At 27.3% G+C, this 21,042-nt stretch overlaps 1 protein-coding gene across 1 annotated transcript; it reads left to right on the top strand.

Annotated features, from left to right (window-relative positions):
• The first annotated feature begins 10,752 nt into the window (after positions 1-10,752).
• Positions 10,753-20,751, top strand: LOC109809299 (synaptonemal complex protein 2). The gene is given in 20 exon segments (XM_083063960.1): positions 10,753-11,675; positions 11,798-11,847; positions 11,980-12,187; positions 12,272-12,397; positions 12,550-12,648; positions 13,134-13,810; positions 13,893-14,141; positions 14,226-14,354; positions 14,438-14,506; positions 14,580-14,690; positions 15,403-15,510; positions 15,588-15,698; positions 15,775-15,861; positions 16,749-16,814; positions 16,932-17,039; positions 17,199-17,357; positions 17,360-17,434; positions 17,436-17,507; positions 18,189-18,292; positions 20,435-20,751. Coding segments are annotated over 19 exon segments (2,760 nt in total). The 5' UTR covers positions 10,753-11,521; the 3' UTR covers positions 18,291-18,292; positions 20,435-20,751.
• The last annotated feature ends 291 nt before the right edge of the window (positions 20,752-21,042 follow it).

The following is a 21,042-nucleotide window of genomic DNA, read 5'->3' as shown; positions in this document are numbered from 1 at the left end:
ACAAAAGTTAAAAAATATGGTGCGTTTGACATGAGAGAAGAGTTGAGAGGTGTGGATAATTTTTTGTGAACCCCATTAATAAAAACTTCCTCCATGATACGAGGGGAAGTAGGTATAACTTATTTTGTCCGTCTGTGTGTTGCGCAATAGTTATAACAATATAAATAAATAAATAAATAAATAAATAAATATATATATATATATATATAATATTTATATATTTTAAATAAAATTAATAAATAAAATAAATTTTGTTAATGATTTTTATATAAACTATTTATAAAAAATTAACTTTTATTTTATCTTATTATTTTTTTTATTAAATAACTTTTATTTCCACTATATTTCTCACCCAAATACTCTCACTCTATACTTCTTTTTTCTCCTTTTTATTTCATCTTTTACCAAACATGGTGTGAGCCCCTTTCAAAATAAATAAATACATTGAGTAATTACTAATATTTTAAAATCAACTGGTATAATATGTGTTTATAGTTTATTAGTTTAACTGTGATTGAATCATAATAGAATTAATAATAGTTAAATATATTTTTAATATTTTATATAAATAATGTAAATTTAAATATATTTTGAGTCTTTATAAAATGAATAAATTTTAATTTAAATCTCTAAAAAAAATTCATTCCTCTAAAATTTAAAACTACTATTTTTTATTTGAATTATTTTTATTAAAATATTAAAATGATCATCACATGTGTTATCTATGGAAACTAATATTATATCAATATATGATAGTTTTATAAATGTTTTTTAAAAGATTCTTAAAATAAACATTTTTTAGATACCTTAAAATGATTGTTATGGACTAAGAGTAATGATTTTAAATTTTAGGAAATTGAAAATCAAAGAAAAATATTTTGTAGGGATCAAAATCAAATTTTGCATATTTTGTAAGGATCAAAAAAAATATTTACAAATTTTAGAAAGATAAAAAATAAAGAAAAACATTTTTTTCATTTTACATAATTAAAAATATTTTTAAACCAATAATATATATATAATATAAAAACATATAAAAGTTAACTTATTGTGAAAATTTAAATTATCATAAAATGATGTTATTGATTCCACGTTTTTTTGTTTTAAACTTTTTGTCCATTTTATTTTTTAGTTTCTAAATAATTTTTTTACTAATTTTAGTCTCTTGAATTTTATCAATTTTCACTTTAGTCCTTAAAAAAATTTCTATTAACATTTTGATTTCTAACATCAAAATTTTTTGTTCATGAAAAACATTTCATGGACTATACTTTCATAGATTACAACTAAATAAAATTTCTTACATTTCATGGACTCCTATTACTATTACTACTATTCCATCATAATTCAACATAGTTAAACTATTAAACCTAAAATAAGTGTTTTGACCAATTCAGAGACTAATCTTGTTTTAAAAATATTGACAACAATGCTTTCAAACATTTTTAAATTATGGAAGCATTTGTTAACATTTATACCCAAATGAAAAAAAAATTATCAAATTTTAAACACTTGTAATTTAAGTTCTTATTATATTTAATAAGATCTTAAATCCTATTTACATTATAGTATTATTAAATTGACAACAATGCTTTTAAACATTTATAAATTATGGAAGCATATTTGTTAACATTTATACCCAAATGAAAAAAAAATTATCAAATTTTAAACACTTGTAATTTAAGTTCTTATTATATTTAATAAGATCTTACATTATAGTATTATTAAATTTGAATTTTTTTAATGAATTTTTAATAAAGGTACTTATTACAGATTGTTATAGTGTGATAATTTTTGTTACTACAATTATAATGGTTAAATATAATGAAAGTTATAGTTGCTAAATACAATGAAAATATTATAATTTAAAGGTAATAGAATTTTATTTTACAATTATTTTAATATTAAAAAATTAATACTTTTGGTTAAGACAAGTTTATGACATTTAACGTTTTATATTTATTATTTTATATAATAATTAAAGGTGATAATAAAGGTAGAAAAAAATTATTAATGAACATCTTTTAAAAGGGGGGACTTGTTTTATTTTTCCTTTTTACAAAACCATTATGTTTGTCTCTTTTACATAACAGTTATTAATTTTTAATCGCCTAATACATGTAAAACTCATTAATTGAATATTTAAATTTAAATATTTTTTTATAACTATAATATTTATACGAAGGATCAACTTAGCGGCTAATCTTTATTAAAAAATTTAAGTATACACAAAATTTGGTATTTAAAGTATAGTTATTTCAAACATTTAATATTATAGAATTAAAATATTAACTTTAATTAATGAAGATAAGTATATTATTTTAAAATAAAATTTTTAAGTAATTAGTGTAACTAATAAATATAAATAAATAAATAAATATATATATATATATATATATATATATATATATATATATATATATATATATAATTAAGATAGTTCTATTCGATTTTGGTCAAATTTAAATGTAAGTAATTAATACTCAAATTCAAGATACTTAAAATTTCATTACTCAAATTTTTTCACAATTAAGCATAATATACAAATTGTGTGATTGTCGTTTAAGTAATATCTTAGTGCAATGGTAATATCTCGTTCCACTCATTTCATTTTTTTTTAAATAAAAATATTTAATTGAAATGAATTATTTAGCCATCGGACAAAGTTTTTAATTGAAAAGTTTATTGTAATCATAGATTTGCATAATATGTGTCTATGGATATTCGGTTTATATATGATAAATATGTGGAGGTAATGGTTAAAAGTTTTTTAATTCTTATTGTGTTATTGATTAAAAAATTTATACTATATATTTAATTATAATTGTGTGTGCATGTGCATGTAATGTTTTTAAAAAATGCGGTGTTGAGTATCTTTTATTATTCTTACATTAATCCCTTTTATATTTACAAATATTACATACATTGGCATTCTCTTATATATTATACTAATATGTACACGTTCAATGTTCAAAAATATTTTACGAACATTTCCTTATATATTTACCAAAAAAAAATATGGAAGGTTATTGAAATGATTAAAGTAGTGAATATTTGTGTAACTCCATGAAACCTCATGGGTCCTACCTTGAGGGAGGAAGATTTTGTACTAAAACCTTGTTGCATGTAAGCTTTGACTATGGATTTGTCTAGTTGTTGTAAAGAACATATTTTTTTTATTGTTCAGGTTGTGTTTGGAGGCTTGGATGGTCCTATATCGAGGTTTTTAACTTAATGAGAGAAGTTCTAACTCAGAAAACCTTTATAGGTTGAATGTCCTAGTATTAAACTTAGGTTGTCACTTAAAGAAATAGGTATCATTTAATGAAAATGATGAATACAGTGAAGCTTGATTAAGCAAATCAGGTTTATTAAGCGAGTTTTGGTATCTATGTTGGACCAAGTGGTGGGTCGCTATATAAGGGTATTTGTCGCTATATGATGTTATTTCATAAGGGTATTTCTTTTCTATAATGATCGAAAAATTGTTTTATATTTTTTAGTTGATCCTTGATTTCCCTAGTACGATTTATCTACTGTGTTGTTGATGTTGTACCAATGTATATTAAAAATGAGTTCCTCTATCATATAAACTTTTCAAACTTTCTTTGCTAATTAAAACTTAAATCAATAATAAACATTAATTAAACTACTAAGTTATACTAAACTACTTTATTTGTGAAAGAAAAAAAAAGTAACTTCAAGTAAAGGTAGAAAAGCATAAAAAATTAAAATAATTGTCATAATATATTTATGAAAGTAAATTATGTATAACAATTATCACCATAGTCGAATCTGATTCTGGGAGTCATTTTCCAATTTGCCAGTTGATCTCTTCCATTTTTTTTTTCTCCTCTCTTTTGGGTGAACAAAAAGATCATGGAATTTTCTTCATGGTATGGTATTATCTCAATTGCGATTTGCATGAAACTAGGATGGTTTAAAGGAGCAGCATGCATGAGACATGGAATATGAAATAGCCGAGATATGGTATGGGCAAGCCACAAGCAACCACTCAGCTTTGGCCCTCTTCATGTGGGCCTGTGCTCCTTTTTTTCGGCTCTTCACGAATCTCAGATTCCTTCACGGGTCATTGTCAAGTGTCAAACTTGGAAGTTATTTATGTTACATAGTGGGTTCTACCATGCATTGTCAGAGTAAAGCAGCAAATTTTGGGGTCATATTGGAACAAATTATAACGACAATTTCGTTTCTGATTATATAACTTGATCCACAAAATCACATATTTGTTTGACAATTAGATATAACAAGAACAGTTATTCTCTCCGTTCAAACAATGCAGCCCACTACTATGCAAAACAGAATCCAGTTTTAAATATTTAGGCTTGATTTTCTCAAATTTTTTAAAGAAATGCATCTTTATAAATTACAACTATTTGAATTTTTATTTATTTAGACAAATTTTTTATACTGAAAATGCTGAAAATGATACCCCCACAAAAAAGACACGAGAAGAAAACATTTGTAAGGAGCTTTCGTGTGCGTTAGTTAGTTCACCAACAATTTGGTTATTTATCAGAGGATATGATGATGGAGAGTGAGATGAGTAAAATCACAACTTCAAACACCCAAATTTTCTTTTAATGATCATTGACATCAATCGAAGGATTTCTTTAGTTAGATGTTGGATTGCGACCAACATATAAAAAAGGGAGTTGCTACGGTACCCTCAAAGATGGAAGGGTTTCAATATATTTTTCTATGTAAATTCATAATTTTTTTTAAAAAAAATTAATTTAATTATAAAATAAATAATCTAAATTATACTTATAAAATAAAAATTAAGATAAAATTATAGAGATTAAAATTATAAGTTTTCAATAATATTATAAAATATTAAAGAAAAAGAAAAAATTAATAAATAGTAAAAATAAAAAGTTATTAAAATTACAGTATAGAAATTCAAAAGTTTAAGACAAAAAAGACAAAAAATATACTTAAAAAATTATTAAAATTAAAATATAAAAATTCAAAAAATTTAAGTGAAAAGATAAAAATATACTTAAAAAATTATTAAAATTAAACTATTTAAATATATAATAATATTATTACAAATAAATTAGAATATATAAAATAAAAATAAAATGACTAAATAATTTAAAAATTGAAAGGATAAAATATTATAAATATTATTTAAATAAATTACTAAAAATATAAAATATAAAAAACTGTACCGATACCCTCTCAAATAAGATGGGTACCATAGAATTTCTCATAAAAAAATTGTGTCATTTCATATAAATTAATATGAGAGATCCAAGCGTTAAACACCCACTACTAGAGGGAGGATTTTCAAAGAAAAAAAGAAGTAATATTGATATAAATAATGCGTGGAATGTTTATTTTGGTAAAAAAAAATTATTTAGTAATATAAGAATAAAAAATATATTATCTTTCTATATGTTCATACTTGCATTTTTCTGCTCTCAAGACACCTGAATTTCAACTTTCAAGGTATCATTTTACATTATCAACAATCACTTTTCTAGAAATACCATAATTAGAAATGTTATTTTTAATACATTTGAAAAGATATTTAATTATATTTTAATATTTTTATTAGTTATAATTTATTGAAAATTACATAATAAAAAGAGAGAGTCATTAAATAGAGTGTGAAATTCACCAAATTTTGTATTTTTTAATAAAAATTTATCAATTAGAAAAAGTGTGTTTAAAGTAATATGTCACAGTGTGTTGCTAGTATATCTCTTCCTATGAATAATAAATTTTAAAATTATTCTTGTTAAGAATGATTAAAATATATTTAATTGATAATAATATTTTAAAAATTAAATATTTTAACAATATTAAATAAATAAATTAAGATAATATGATATTTTTAGTATAATAATTTTTATTTTATTTTAAATCAAGAATGTTAGATTTTCATATGTAAAATGTTCTTTAAAATTCTTTTATCTAATTACTTTGCTCTCCATATGTATCATCCTAAGTTTTCGAATATTATTAAAAGGATGTTTTAATTAATTAAATGAGTTCTAGAAAATAATTTAGAGATTTTTAAAATAATTATGATTTTTTTCATTAAATAAAGAAAAGTTTGTAAAATTATTTTGTTATAATAAGTAATTGGAGAAAAAATGTGTTTTGATTATAATTGATTTATGTATTTTATTTATTTATAATTGTGTTGGAAGAGTTATGTTTGTTTTATATATTATTTAATAAATTTTGATATTTTAAAGAAAGAAAAGTGTAACTTTGATTAAGTATTTTATCATTGAGTTAAATGCGGGTTAAGAAATTTTAAAGGGGTTATACTAATTTTTATATCTTACACTCTCATTAAAGTGTTTTGTTATCTCACTACACTATGTGTCAACTTTTATCAATCTAACTCTGGTTCAATAATTTGCTACATCAAGTTTAATGCATTATATTCTATACCAAAAATATATTTTTAAACTTTTTGAAATATGTGAAGAATTATTATATATTTTGATATATTATAAAAGATTAATTTATTTATAAAAATATTTCAAATTTAAACTTAAATTTAAAATAATTATTTTATTAATTATAAGCTTTAAAATCTAATTAATATTAATTTTTATGAGATATAATAACATAACATTTGTATTTTTAATTAATTTTAATTATCAAATATAATTCTCGTAATTAATTATAACAATTAATATCTCTTTCTATAAATATTAAGAATTAGTAAAAGTGGAATATACAAAACACACAACTCTTTCCTCTCTTTCTCAATTTAAAAACTTGTCGATTACATCTTTAGTCTAAAAATTGAGAATTAGTAAAAGTCGAATATACAAAACACACAACTCTTTTCTCTCTTTCTCAATTTAAAAACTTGTCGAGTATACATCTTTAGTCTAAAAAGATCTATATTATAAGTCTTACAACAGTGATCAGTTTATTGAGAATAAACTATACCTGAGGTGTAATCGTGTAAGAGCCTAAAAATAAGTCCTAAAACAGTGATTACTTTCTTGAAAATAAATTATACCTTAGAATATTTTTTCAAAATTCTAAACAAATCTAAAATATAACATTTTCAGCTCAATATTCCCAAAAATAAATTTTTAACCTACCCTTTTATGCGGTTGTGGTTGCATCGGTAGTTTAGATAGCAATTGATCAATGATTAAGAGCTTCGAATGATAAGCAAGGCAAAAACGTTTTTGAAAATCCTTAGCGCTTGATTTGAACCATTGTGAGTAATTCTGAACTTCAAGCATGTCGTTGAGTGGTAGCATTGTCTATTTCACTGTTTATATGACATGATTCTCTGGATTTTGTTTGTGATTTCATTGGCATAGAAATGATTAAGGCGTTATTTTCTTGTGTAAATTCAGCTAACTAGCCAAAATGCCAAAAAAGAATTAAAAAAAAAACAAATCCATTGCGTACCCTTTAGCCAAACAATATGAATTCTCGAAAATTGAAACATTTACAGAACAATAACGTAATAACATTTTAGATTATCGGAGTGTGATTGATTAAGATTTTAAAAAATTATTATAAAAAAATTTATGATATTTAATTAAAACTTTTTAATATAAAAAATTATGTGGTATATAATTAAAATAATTAAGATTTTTTAAAAGTAAATCAAAATTAGGTTGTATTTAAATAAGATAATTAAGATTATTTTAGGAATATGTCAAAATCTCATAGTTTAATTAAAACTTTTTTTAGTAAAAAAAATTGCTCCTATTCAAAAACTTAAAAATTGCAATGGATTATTTTGAATGATAAGTTTTGTGGAATTTTTTTTAAGACAATCTACATATAGTTAATTCATATAACAATATTATTAAAATGTTTAAAATTTTACATTATTTTTTTTTTCTTATTATTTATCTTTTTTCTCAATTTTCTCGGTGTCTTTCCTGCTTCTTTCTCTTTCTCTTCACTCTTCTCTTCTCTCTTTATCTCTCCTTTCTCTTCTCTCTTTTTTTTCTCCCTTCTCTTCTCTTCTCTCTTTCTCTCTTTCCTTGTCTTCCCTTCCATATCTCATCTTTTCTTTTCTCTGTCTCTTTCTTCTCTATCTCACATTCTCTTTCTCTTTCTCTTCACATCTCTAATTTATCTCTTTTTCTCTTTATGTTTTCTCCTTTTTTTTTTTTATTATTTGTCAATATTGATATTTAGTTTATCAATATTTATTTTTTAATCATTAAATATTATCTATTGCTAAATTTTTTTAATTATTAAAATTTAACTAATGTTTATTTTTAATAAAATTTAATATTAAAAATATTATTTTTTAAAACATGTTAAAAAACAATTTTTGTATATAGTGAAAATTAATTCTTAGAAATTTGAATTAAATTGTACAATCAAAACAATTAAAATTTCAATCATCTTAACTTTTTAATTTCTTCATTAAACACAACTAATTAAAGAGAATTAGTATGTAAAATGTATTTTCAAAATATATAAAAATTTATGAGAGTGAAAATTTCACTATTTAAGTTATATGTAATATCAACTTGATAGTTTTAAAAATCGGATCGGTCATCAAACCGGTTAGGGTACTTGGTCAATGGGCCAAAGGTTGAATTAGTGAGTCACTAATTGAACCGCATGACTTGGTTTTTATTAATTTTTTTAAAAAAATTAATGTTAATGTCCTATTTTAAATTTCAATTTTCATCTTATTTAAAATTATCTTTATTTTTATTTTGTATAAAGAAATACACTAAAAAAGTACATGTTAAATTGTGTATTAATACAAATTAAAAATATAAATAATATGTACATATATAATATGCTTGCAATTGATATCACAAAATAAAATATGTAATATCTACATAGATATTATATTATTAAATATATAATTTAAAATTAATAATATGCTATAAAAGTTATTTAAGTTGCATATATTACAAATAAATACATTAGAACAAGTAGTCATTGTTATGTTTAATAAGATTCTTTGTTCTACCATTAAAAGATTCAATTCTCATTGTTATTTTTGTGATTTGTGGTCCCTTTAAAAAAAATTGTGGTTGAATTGGTTTGACCCATCGATTCACTGGTTGGACCCGAAAATTGACTGGTTGAATCCGGTTTGAAACGAGTCAAATGCATAATCGATCCAACTTAAGGTTCGGACCGTCTGGACCACCGATTCCCGGTTCAACTAGTCTGACCGACCGGTTCAATCCGATTTTTAAAACAATTTGGACGTGTTTGAAGTAAGTCTCACATCAGTTAGAGTTTGACATGTTGAGTAATATATAAGTGAGGAAAACTCACATATATAATACTTTATAGTGTGTTTGGATTGAGATTTTAAATAGATTAATTCATTTATTTAAAGAATTTCAAATTCTTTGGGGGTAAAATACCTTGTTTGGATGGATAATTTATAAAGAATTAGAAATTCAAGCATTTGTGAAATTCCTTAAAATAGTAGAATTTCAAATTCTCCCAAAAAAGTAAGAATTTGAAATTCCTCATTTTTTTCCTTCTTATTTCACTCATATATTTTATCTTATCTATTATCTTTTCATGTTTTAATTATTTAATATTCAAAAATATCTTTAACATTATTAAATATTATCTAATATTAATTTTAAAAAAATATTAAATATTTAAAAATTAGTTAATATTTATTTTTATAAAAATTAATTTAAAAATCTCAACATATAAATATATTTTTAAAATTAATTTTACCATGGTAGAATCAAATTATCATATCCAACCTAATAGTTTAAAATTTAAGAAATTTGAATTGACTTATCCAAACAAAATATTTTAAAAATGATAAAAATTGAAATCAAAGTAATTTAAATACCAAGAATTTAAAATTTATTGAATTTGTAAAATTCTTTATCCAAACACACCATTAAGGTTGTGTTATGTTGTGGTGTCAAACTCACTTTGTGATTTACTCATTATCCATTAAAGTGCCCCTTAGTGTCAAAACTCCATCAATGAATATTGGCCAATAAAATTGGCGGTAAATCCAAGAGTGAGACCTCGATAATGGAATTGGTAGGAGATCCAATAGCGGACGTAAAATGTGCTAACGATGATACAAGTATGTCACTATTAAATACTTGTAAATGAAAAAAAAAACTTTTGTTATGTGGAAGAGATTCACACTCAAGGAAGAGTATTAGAGTTCAAGTGTGAAGTGAGTCTCACATCGATTAGAATTGAATATGTTGAGTAATATATAAGTAAGAAGGACTCACATACCAAATATATTAAGATTTTGGATTATATTGTGGTGTCAAACTCACTCATGTGGTTTACTCACTACCTATTGGAGTGCTCTCTAATGTTAAAACTCTCCAACCTAACAAAATATAATTAAATTAATATATGTGCTTATCTTTCTCTCTCACACACACATATGATATAACTCAAAAATAATTATTTATTTTAATAATTTTATATGAAACTTAAAAGCAAAAAAAATATATATATCATCGAGTAGGAACAAATCGACCCAATTTTTTTCGAGCTTAAAAGAAAAAAACCCAACCTGGCTTGACCTAGTGGTCAATGAGTTAGCCTTAGGCCGGATCAATTTGATAATTCTATCAATTAATAAATACCATAAATTTAATACATTATTTAAATTCAATTGCATGAATGAAAAAATATCAATGTATCGAAAGATATATGTAAATAAATGTTACGTAAGAAAACATGAAATAAAATCATTTATTTATTAAAAGATAAAAAAAAACTTGTATTAATTTTATTTTTCTTTATTCAAATCTTATCATTTATATAAATTTTATTAATTGCATTAGTTTTTTAAAAATCCATATTATCTTTTAAAATTTCATAAAATCCTTTAAAATCTTATAAATTTTTATGATATAAATTCATTAAAATTCATATTATGAAATTTTGCCTATAAATATCTTTTAAAAAATCTTACAAGTTATTATATCCTCACAAAATCTTTAAAAAGAATTTAAAAGTCACCACATTCTTATAAAATCTTTTAAAATTTATAAGACTACTAAAATAGTTTTATAAAATCTCAATTTAATACACATCAAAATTTAGGGAAGTATCATTTCTAAAAATATAAATTTGGCCCATGATCCTAAGATTAGTCTATACGCCCCCATAAAATTCTATTTATTTTATTCTCATTTAATGGAGGGATTTAAATTCGATGCACACAACTCCAAATATAAAAGGGTTGGACCCAAGATAATTGACCCTTGCTCGCCACATTATTTATTATTTAATTTTTTAACGAGGAATTTATTATTATTATTTATCGTTAAAAAATAAAACTTGACTGCTTCATTTCATTTCTCGCTATTTTGTCATAAATTGCCAACTAAAGCACTTAACGGTCTACAAGAAGCGCCAAAGTGGCGCTCGCGCAATAGTATAAATACGACGCACCTTGGCGCCTATTTAAATTTCAATTACACTCTGAACTGAACCGTCCCTTGCAGAGTAGAGTGGCGGAGAAGAGAAACTCTCTAACACTGCACTCACATTTCTAGGTTTCCATTTCATCTTCGCAATGCAAAAGAAGCTAGGATTCCCGGTCTCCAAGAGCCTCGACCAATTCAAATCGTTGTACGGTTCAATTTCGGGAACTTCGAAGCCATTTTCTTCGCGTCCTTCCTCGGATTCCATTTCATCGGGTAGTTTCGCGAACCTGAAGCTCACTGCAGGTTTTGATCCGAATTTCACTTCAATTCTCTCATTTTCGTTCTATTTTCCTCCTGAACGAACATTCTGTCGGAATTTTTTTTATCGTAATGTGGCCATGCATCGTTGATTTCTTCATGTGCAGAGAAATTGGTGAAAGAGCAAGCTTCGGTGAAGACTGATCTCGAAAATGCGGTATGATGATATTTTCATTTGTGATTGTGCTGTGGCTAGGAACGGACGCACGTTAATTGAAGTGTATGATGCTTTGGATTTCGTTTCGTTGTTTTATTGAAATGTTGTTACTTTCTTGCTGTTGCTTTGCAGAATGCTAAGCTTAAGAAATCGCAGGAGCATGTGCATGCATTAGAAGAAAAATTGCAGAATGCCTTCAACGAAAATGCCAAGCTCAAGGTCAAGCAGAAGGAAGATGAGAAACTGTGGAAGGGATTGGAGTCCAAGTTCTCTTCTACCAAGACTTTATGTGATCAACTTACGGAGACTTTACAGCAGTTGGCTGGTCTGGTTCAGGATGGTATGAATATTCAATTTCCCTCTGTTTTTTTTTTACTGTTTAATTTTTCCTTTAACTAGTCAATTGTTTTTATTGCTGACATAGCTGAAAAAGATAAGGAAACATTGGAAAATAAACTGTCAGCAAGTTCAGAAGCTCTCGATAGCTTGAATAAACAGATGGATGGTTTGTCTTTGAAGCTAGATTCTGCTCAGGAAACAATTAGGACCCGTAAGTTCTATTTATTAGTTTAAAACTCTGGTAAAAAAGAAAACAAATTGATTTGTAACATAGGTTGGTTTGATTAGCTATATTTGTGATGTTCCAATATGTAATATCCGTTATGCTATCCAATATGTAAAATAATGTTATCCTTATTATAGGTGATAACGAACTAGAGAAGCTCAAATTTGCTACGGAAGAAAGGGAGAAGCTTCACATAAATGAACAGTGCAGAGTTGCCAATGTTATCCAAGAGAAGGGTCAGGATTAAGTTGCAAATTACAATTGCTGAGAACATATTTAACTTTACTCAACAGCTTCTATGTTATGTATCTTGAGAGTCCCTCAAGATGGAACCTTACTATGCTTGCAGCATGTTACTAGAACGATTCCAAAACTCAAATGACAAAAAGAAATGTAAAAGTAACTTCCGTTTCAGTTTTGACTTAAAATATATTTATAAAAATGTTCAAAATAATATTATTTTGATTTATCATGGAATTTCAAGACATATAATGAATGTCATTGACTAAGATAACACCGAATGGCTTTCTTCCTATGTCATACTTGGGTTAGTACTTTGTCTTTTGTATCACATAAATTGATGCAATTTCGGGTTAACAAGGCTCAATTATTTTTCTTTCCCTTCTTTCCCTACCTATTATAATTTCCAACAGACTAGATACACTGTATCTCAACTTGCTACTGATTTGAATTGTTGTATGGAATCTTACTTGGTTTACAGATACAATGATAAGGAATTTTGAAGAAATGTTAACATCTAGTAGATTGGCTACAGAAAATTTGAACACAAAATTGGAAGAGGTTCACCTTCAGTTGAAAGTTAAAGGAGATGAAATTATGCATCACATAACCAATCAAGAGAAATTGGAGAAAGAAAAGAGTGATCTTCAATTGTGCAATGCTGAGCTTGCCGAAAAGCTTAACATGTCACTTGAGGAAATCAAAAACCTTGAAGAGTCACTTCAATCATTGGCTGCACATTTGTCAAATGTAGACATAGAAAGCCTGAATCTTTTGAGCAAGTTTGATGAAATGAATTTGTTCTATGCTTCTTGCTTCCAGTTGGTTCAGCAGGAGAGAGAAACTTTCTCAAAGCATGCTCAATACCAGTATAGTGAGCTTAATAATAGATTTGTTATCTTGGAATTAGAAAAGAACGCAACTCAAATGAAAAATGATGAGTTAAGAAAAACTGTGTATGAACTTCAGAAAGTTCAAGAATCTACTGCAGCCCAGCTTACAGAGAACTCTCGATTAGCTGCTGAGAGAATTCAAAGTTTGGAGTCAGAAGCTGAAACTTTAATCTCAAAAAAGAAAGAAGCAGAGGTATTAATAACAAAATTAGAAGAGAAAGCTGAATTTCTGTTAGAAAGTTCTAGATCATCAGAGAATCAAGTGGTATGACACTTAATCTGCTTTAGTTAATTTCCTGTTGACATACATTGCCGTGTTCTTTATTGAGCTATCAAATGCTATGCAGCAAGGTTTACTGCTGAAGGTTTCAGCATTAGAGACTGAAAACAAAGAAAATACAGAAAGACTGCAGGCAGAGATATTGAACAAATCAGAGGAAATAGATACTTTGCAAAAGGAGAGAATGAAACAAGATCAGCATGCTGATTCTCTTGATAAAGAAGTCATCCAGCTTCATAATGTCTTGGAGGAAAAAGACAAGTGTATTTTACATTATAAGCAACAAGAAAAGAAGCTGGAAGATCAGATCAAACAGGTTTTGGAGCAAACTTATAGTGCAAATTGCCTGTTCCTGATTTTTTTTTTGTGTGTTATTTAAGTTTTTTGGATGAATTTGCAGAATCTATCATTATTGACTGCTGCTGAAAGCAAACTTTCAGAAGCTAGAAAGCAATATGATCAAATGGTAGAGAACAAACAGTTAGAATTATCAAGGCATTTGAAAGAAATATCTCAGAGAAACGATCAGGTCTTATATATAACTGGTTACCTACTATAGGTGCCTGATGTATAGGGCACTAACTTCACGTGAAAACTGCATTATTTGAACAGGCTATTAATGACATTAAGAGGAAGTATGAATTGGAGAAGATGGAAATTGTGAACATGGAAAAAGACAAGGTTTGATATAATATCCTGGCATTTGCAGCATGTAATTTCTATTAACACGTTTCTAACCAATTCGAACCTTCAGGCTGACAGAGCTATTGCAGAAATTGAGGGAGGGTGTGACCAAAAACTTGCAGAATGCAAAGAAGAATCAAGGCAGAAATTGATGCACATTCAGGAGGAACACACGTTGCTGGTAAACATAGAAAAAGACTTGAAATTGAAACTAATGGCTACTTAAAAGTAATCTGGCGTTGTGTTTACATGGGATTATAAATGGTTTTATTGCATTTGGTGATATTTTTAGTTAATTAAAAAAAATCCATTTTTTAAATTGAAGTTACTTTGTGATTAGTATCTTTTAAAGGTGAAATATAAAGTCATTCATGTAGCTTTACTTAACAGCTTAAGCTTTTCAGATAGTTGGTACCAGAGTCTTTATGACTAAGTGGCCTAGACTCTAGAGTTTAATCCTTTCTACTTTCGTTCTTCTAATAAAAATTTTAATGTCAGCCCAAGGCAGGTGGACTTGTGCATTATGCACACTTCCAAGTGCAAAAGGCTCTTGCGTAAGGGGCATGTTAAAGATGTAAAATTATTCACGTGTCTTAACCCAAGATCTTAAGCTTTTTGGATAATTTGTTCATGATAGCAATAATTAGTATATAAAATCTGTTATGTAAATGTATCAAAACTTTCAAGTGGTAATTTAAAATGGTCAAGTACATTAAGATTTGTCTTTGACTTGTATAGTCCTTTACCTTTATTTAACGGTATGTACCTCTTGAGAATTGTGGGAATGTTATTGCATCATTACTTTCCTCTTTTTATTTTTTTGGAAATTTTCTTAACATTAAGTTGAAAAACTTCCAGGCACTAGGTCACTTGATTTCCTGCTCAATTCACAGGTTACTCAAATGCAGCAGGAGCATGACAAGAGGCAACTAAGCCTCATAGCTGAACACAATGAACAGCTAAAGCGTACCCAACTGCAAGCTGAAAATGAACTGAGAGAGGTGGCACACTTACTTTTTATTGAAGCCAAGATTTGCATACGAATTTATTCACCTGTTGATACCTTAATTATATATAGAAAACAATGTTTCTGAGGAATGATCACGAAGCTCAGATTAAAGCATTGAGGTGTGAACTTGAAGATGAGTGTCAGAAGCTGGAAGAGGAGTTACATCTTCAAAAATCTAAAGTATGGACTACCTGATATAATAAATTTATTTCATCTCTTAATTTTTGGTATTATTATTTTTTGGAAAATATTGCAGGAAGACAGACAAAGGGCTTTGTTGCAGTTGCAGTGGAAAGTGATGAGTGACAAGCCCAAAGAGGACCAAGAAGTGAATTCAAAACAGGTTGACTTGTGTTTCCAATCTCTTTTTCTGTGTCTGTCTACAAACTTATAGATGCATTATTTGTCAATTTTCATGCTGTGGTACCTTTGTTTGACATTTATCCTTCGGTAGGCACAGTTGGGGAAATGAGAAGATATTGCTTGTATAATAATGTACCTAAAATTGCTTCTTTAATATTCTTTCAACACAAACCTGTTACTTGTGAACTTAAACACATAGCAGGGTTATGCAAATAAAGACCCACTGGTCGGCATATGCATTTTCTTCATGGTGATATTGTCACTTATGAAACAGGCGTAATTTTGTTACTGAAAGCATAACATTTTGTAATGACTATTTATTGACAGGCTATTAGATAGATTTGATTGGTACAATTTCTCATAGCATAGCTGTTTTAAATTTTAAGTTAAAATGATTTTTATTGATGATTTTGCACATCACAGAGGGAAGGGTTAAGACAGTGGTCAGATGGCTTGTTGTTGGAGCAGAATCTTGGATTCTAGTGTTATTAGATGATAGACATTGGTTTGATTGTGATTTGGTATCTCTTAGTGTAATCATGTGTCGTTTCAATCTCCTTACTACCTTAAAGATGAATGCTAGTTTGTGGTTTCATACAGGTGTATGGTTATTGCAATTGCAATTTATCTTTTTATTCTGATATCATGTATGCTTAAAATTTTCCTGAAAAGATGGGTTATGATTGATTAAGAGATCTAAGCAATTTCTATTCATGGAAAATGTGATGAACATATGAATATGATGATATTCTGGTAGATAGATGTTAGAATACATTAGCCAGAGTTCAGTGCGTGCAACTTCAATCAACCTTTGTGATGAACTTCAGTTGAATTTGCAAAATTATATTAATGCTTTTCATATGATAGGATTACTCCATTTCATCAATTAAGAGAAGAAGTTCTTGTGGTGGGAAAAGAAATCAGCATGATCTTGTAAGAATGGAATTCCAAAAAAAAAAAAGGAGAAATTTTACTTTCTGCTGTTTTCATGTTATTGTTATGTTCTCACCAAGTCAGCTAATTTTTTATATCTTTCCTCTCTCTTCATAGGATTCTCCTTACTTTGAAGCAACACAAACACCAGTGCCAAAGTTGTTGAAGAAAGTGGAGAACGTAAAAACAGGAAGTGCAGTGGGCATTCCTAAGCATCATAGAAAGGTGACTTACTTCACTATGAAGTAATGGCCAGGAGGAGGAAAACTTATATTGCAGCAATTACATAGCAAATGATAATTATTTTAGTGGCCTGGAAAGATAGCAGAAGTAAATAACTTCTGATATTTGGCAATTAGCTTAGCTCCTTAACTTAATTAGCAGGTAACTCGTCACGAGTATGAAGTTGAAACTTCTAATGGAAGAACAATCACAAAGAAAAGAAAAACAAGAAGTACTGTCATGTTTGAGGCATGTATATTTTTCTTTCTGAATGCTATTAACCATATATATATATATATATATATATATATATGATTACATTCATGAACTACATTAACGCACCAGATATCTTGGCTTTCTAGTGCGGACTTCTTTCATGCATGTGAATATTGAATCTCTTATCTTTATCAGGACCCTAGAAATCGAAAGATAAATACACCGAAAGTAAATACTCCTGGAAGTGTTGTTAAGGTAAGCAACTCGGCTGAAACATCTTTTTTTGTTAGTATCTCATGCATAGCTTGCACTTAACATTATTTATTTATTAAACTATCAACTACCAATGTTCTCAAACTTCAACATTTTAGTACGGGTTTGGTTTCATAGTGAATTCATGGTTAGTGTGTACGGGTTTGGTTTCATAGTGAATTCATGGTTAGTGTTCATTATTAAACTATTCTGATGATACCAGAAATGATAATGCTAGGAACTAATATGATCTTATTAGTTTAAAGAATTTTTTTATATATAGTCCATTTACTATTTTCGAATTTTTCAGTCTTTTTCATGTTGATTATCTAATATGTAAACTATTTATCTTTTCCCAGTAAAAAGAAATATTGTTAACTAGTTCTATAAGAATCTTATGCTTCTCTAGGTACAATTGTTTTGCCGCAATATTTATCGAGTTATTCCATCCAACACTACTGATATTGTATAATTAAAAGCAAAAAGACAAAGGGTTTGCGCTTGAAGTTTCTTTTTCTCCTTTTGTTTCTAAAAGATTATTGGATAAACTTATAGGATATCAATCTTTGTACATAATTTTGTTTTATGGTGTCAAATAAGTGTTTTTACTTATGCTATGCTGTTTCCTGAGGTAGGATGTAGTAACACTGTATGATTTTTCATTTATACATATCATTGATGCAGAGCATCAAAGCTGGAGGCCATCCTCATCCTTCAAATATCGGTGATTTGTTCTCAGAAGGGTCTCTTAATCCATATGCAGATGATCCCTATGCATTTGATTAAAGGTATTTACAATCAGTTGCTGTAATCCTAATTTTATTTCCTTTGAATATGATGCTTCCTCCTACTAAAAGCCATAACAAAAATACTGAAGCTTTTTCTTAGCTTCCTAATTCTGTCTCGGTGATGAAATGTTTTTACTAGAGGTGGCAATGGAATGCATCGGATAATTTTTAAGTTAGATTATAATGGATCACATAAAATAATTTATTAATCTATTTAGATTTGTTAAAAAAATTATTTAAAAATCCAATCTATCTGATCCATTTAAGAAGAAAAAAATATTATCCGATCTATTAATTGTTTTTTAATTGATTGATGTCTAATCCATCTATGAAAATATACTTTAAAAAATATTTTTTTTTGTGAAAGCCTTTTAAAAAAATATTATGAGTCAGTACATTATTATATAATTTAAAAATAAACTTTTTTATATTAAAATAATCTTTTAAAATTTCAATTCAATACACTTTTTTTTTTTTTTTTGTAATTAAGTGGATTTTAAAAAATAATAGATGAATTACTATCCTTCCTTCCATAAAATTAAATCGATGAAATAGATCTGGTCCATCATTGTTACATTTGTATAATGGATGGATTGAATGAATGATAGATAACAGGTTGATTTGACACCCCTAGTTTTTACAAATGCTAAAATTAAGAAAGACAGGCTCCATGCTATTGCTTACTAATAACTGTTCCCTGGAATTCTATAATTTGTTGGCTCAGACTCTCAGTCTCAGCCATAGCATCTGCCAGGGAATAAATACCTTTAATTCGAGTAATCTCAACCCATTGTTACTTGATTGGATCACTTTTGTTCCTTATCTGTTAAAATTTCGTAACCCAAGAACCTAGAATGATATTGGATATTTGATGACAGTGTATTTGCGGAAACGTGTATTCTTTCCTTTGTCCTTGAACAACCACATGATGATTGATGAACAAGAATGTTTTTGAAAGACTGATTTTCTAGGAGCAATTGCATGTCTGTATTACATTAAATCATAGCTTCATGCAATGCTAAGAATTCTGGAAAATTAGCTAATGCATTAACAGTTAATGAAAGGCTTTCTTGTGGTTCATAAAAATGTAGTCTTGAGTGACTGTCCCTGTTTTACTTGATGTCTGCTTTATGATTTCCGTTGGGAATGGACTGCTATTTTCTTGAATGCCATATTGCCATATAAGTTATAAATGAAGATACAATTTTATTGAACCTGAAAAATAACCAAGTTGAGTTGAAATTTATCAACGTTATCTTAGTTTCGTAGTATTGTTGAAGATGATAGATATCATGACTTCTCTGTTAATACTTTTCTCGAATGCCATTGTGCCATAAAAGTTATGATGATGATACAGTTTTATGGAACCTGAAAAACAGCCCAGCTGAGTTGAAATTTATCAATATTATCTTAGTTTCTTTAGTATTGCTGAAGATGATAGATCTCAAGACTTCTCTGTTAGTCATTTCTGTTCCTTGTTTTAGTAATTGTGATTTGCCATTCACCTTTAATATGTTACACCGTTCACCTGGTAGGTTCTTGCATAACTCAGTTAAAAGTTGATTTATTTTTCGCTGAAGATATAGGACGGCCCTTGTGGCTTCAAACTTATTAGGTCATCTTTTGGGAATAGTGGAATTCAGAATATTTGACTGAGTTGGTTTGGGTTATTGTTATTGGTCTAAGTACAAACAAATTTAGAGCTTCTGTTCTATTTTGTATAAAAGGAACTATAACATGGATGAAGCAGATTATTTGTTTAATTTAGTCCCTATTAAAAATACTTTAATACCATTCATTATATTGTCAAGTGTCAACAAATGGTAGAAATTAATTTGTAGAATTTTTTCATGTAAGTATAAAAAAATGTAGAGTTTTTATTTTATTATATATATATATATATATATGTAGAGACTGTACCAAATAGTGTCAACTAACGGACAAATTTTTAATTGAACTTGACATGTATATCTCCCTTCGACCCTCTTTCTCTTAGTGCATGTGTTTGATACTCAATTACTCATTAGTGTTTTGAGAGTAGGGATTTCACTTGTGACCCAGCAATTCATTTTTTAGTTTGTGCCAATGGACCGTTTGATCATTGGGTTCTTGTTGTCTTCTTTTACTTTCTATTATATTTAGTCGAAGTTAATGGGTCTGAAAATGAACTGAAGATTGAAAGCCTCAAGCTGGAAGACATTTTATTTCTTCTGGTTTGGATCTACAGTTGCCGAGGACAAAATAACAGATAGCGGGTCAACACAAGTGATTAGACCAGATGTAATTCCCTTGTAATTTGTTAATTCAAATAATTACAGCCGTTTGCTGGGGTGCAGCGTATACCATCACCTGTCTCTGTTCTTGAACGGGCCTGTAGATGGTTTTGTAATGTTGTAAATGAAAAACGTGACATCACGAATATTTTCATGACTGTAAATTGCACTGGCTCCGTTGGTAAATATTAGTTTTTTTTTTTTTTTTGTGAAACAAGAAATAATAAAGTATGGCATTATCATTGACAATAAGGAGGTTATTCGGTAATTAGCATTTGGGAAAATTTCCCTCATTTCCCCTTTAAGTCTTTTAAATGACATGCATTTTTTTTTAATAGACTGAAAAATTATTATTTTTAAAATGGAAGAATAATGAAAATTTTTATAAAAAAAAATAACATTATACGTAATTCAAAATAAATAATATATATATATATATGATTGACAGAATATGAATTAATTTTAATTTTCTCTATT

Source organism: Cajanus cajan, chromosome 9 (genome assembly GCF_000230855.2).
Source record: "Cajanus cajan strain Asha chromosome 9, NIPB_CcT2T_4, whole genome shotgun sequence".
Taxonomy (NCBI): domain Eukaryota; kingdom Viridiplantae; phylum Streptophyta; class Magnoliopsida; order Fabales; family Fabaceae; genus Cajanus; species Cajanus cajan.
The sequence above is the reverse complement of the archived record's forward strand: the minus strand, read 5'-3'. Positions and strand labels throughout refer to the sequence as shown.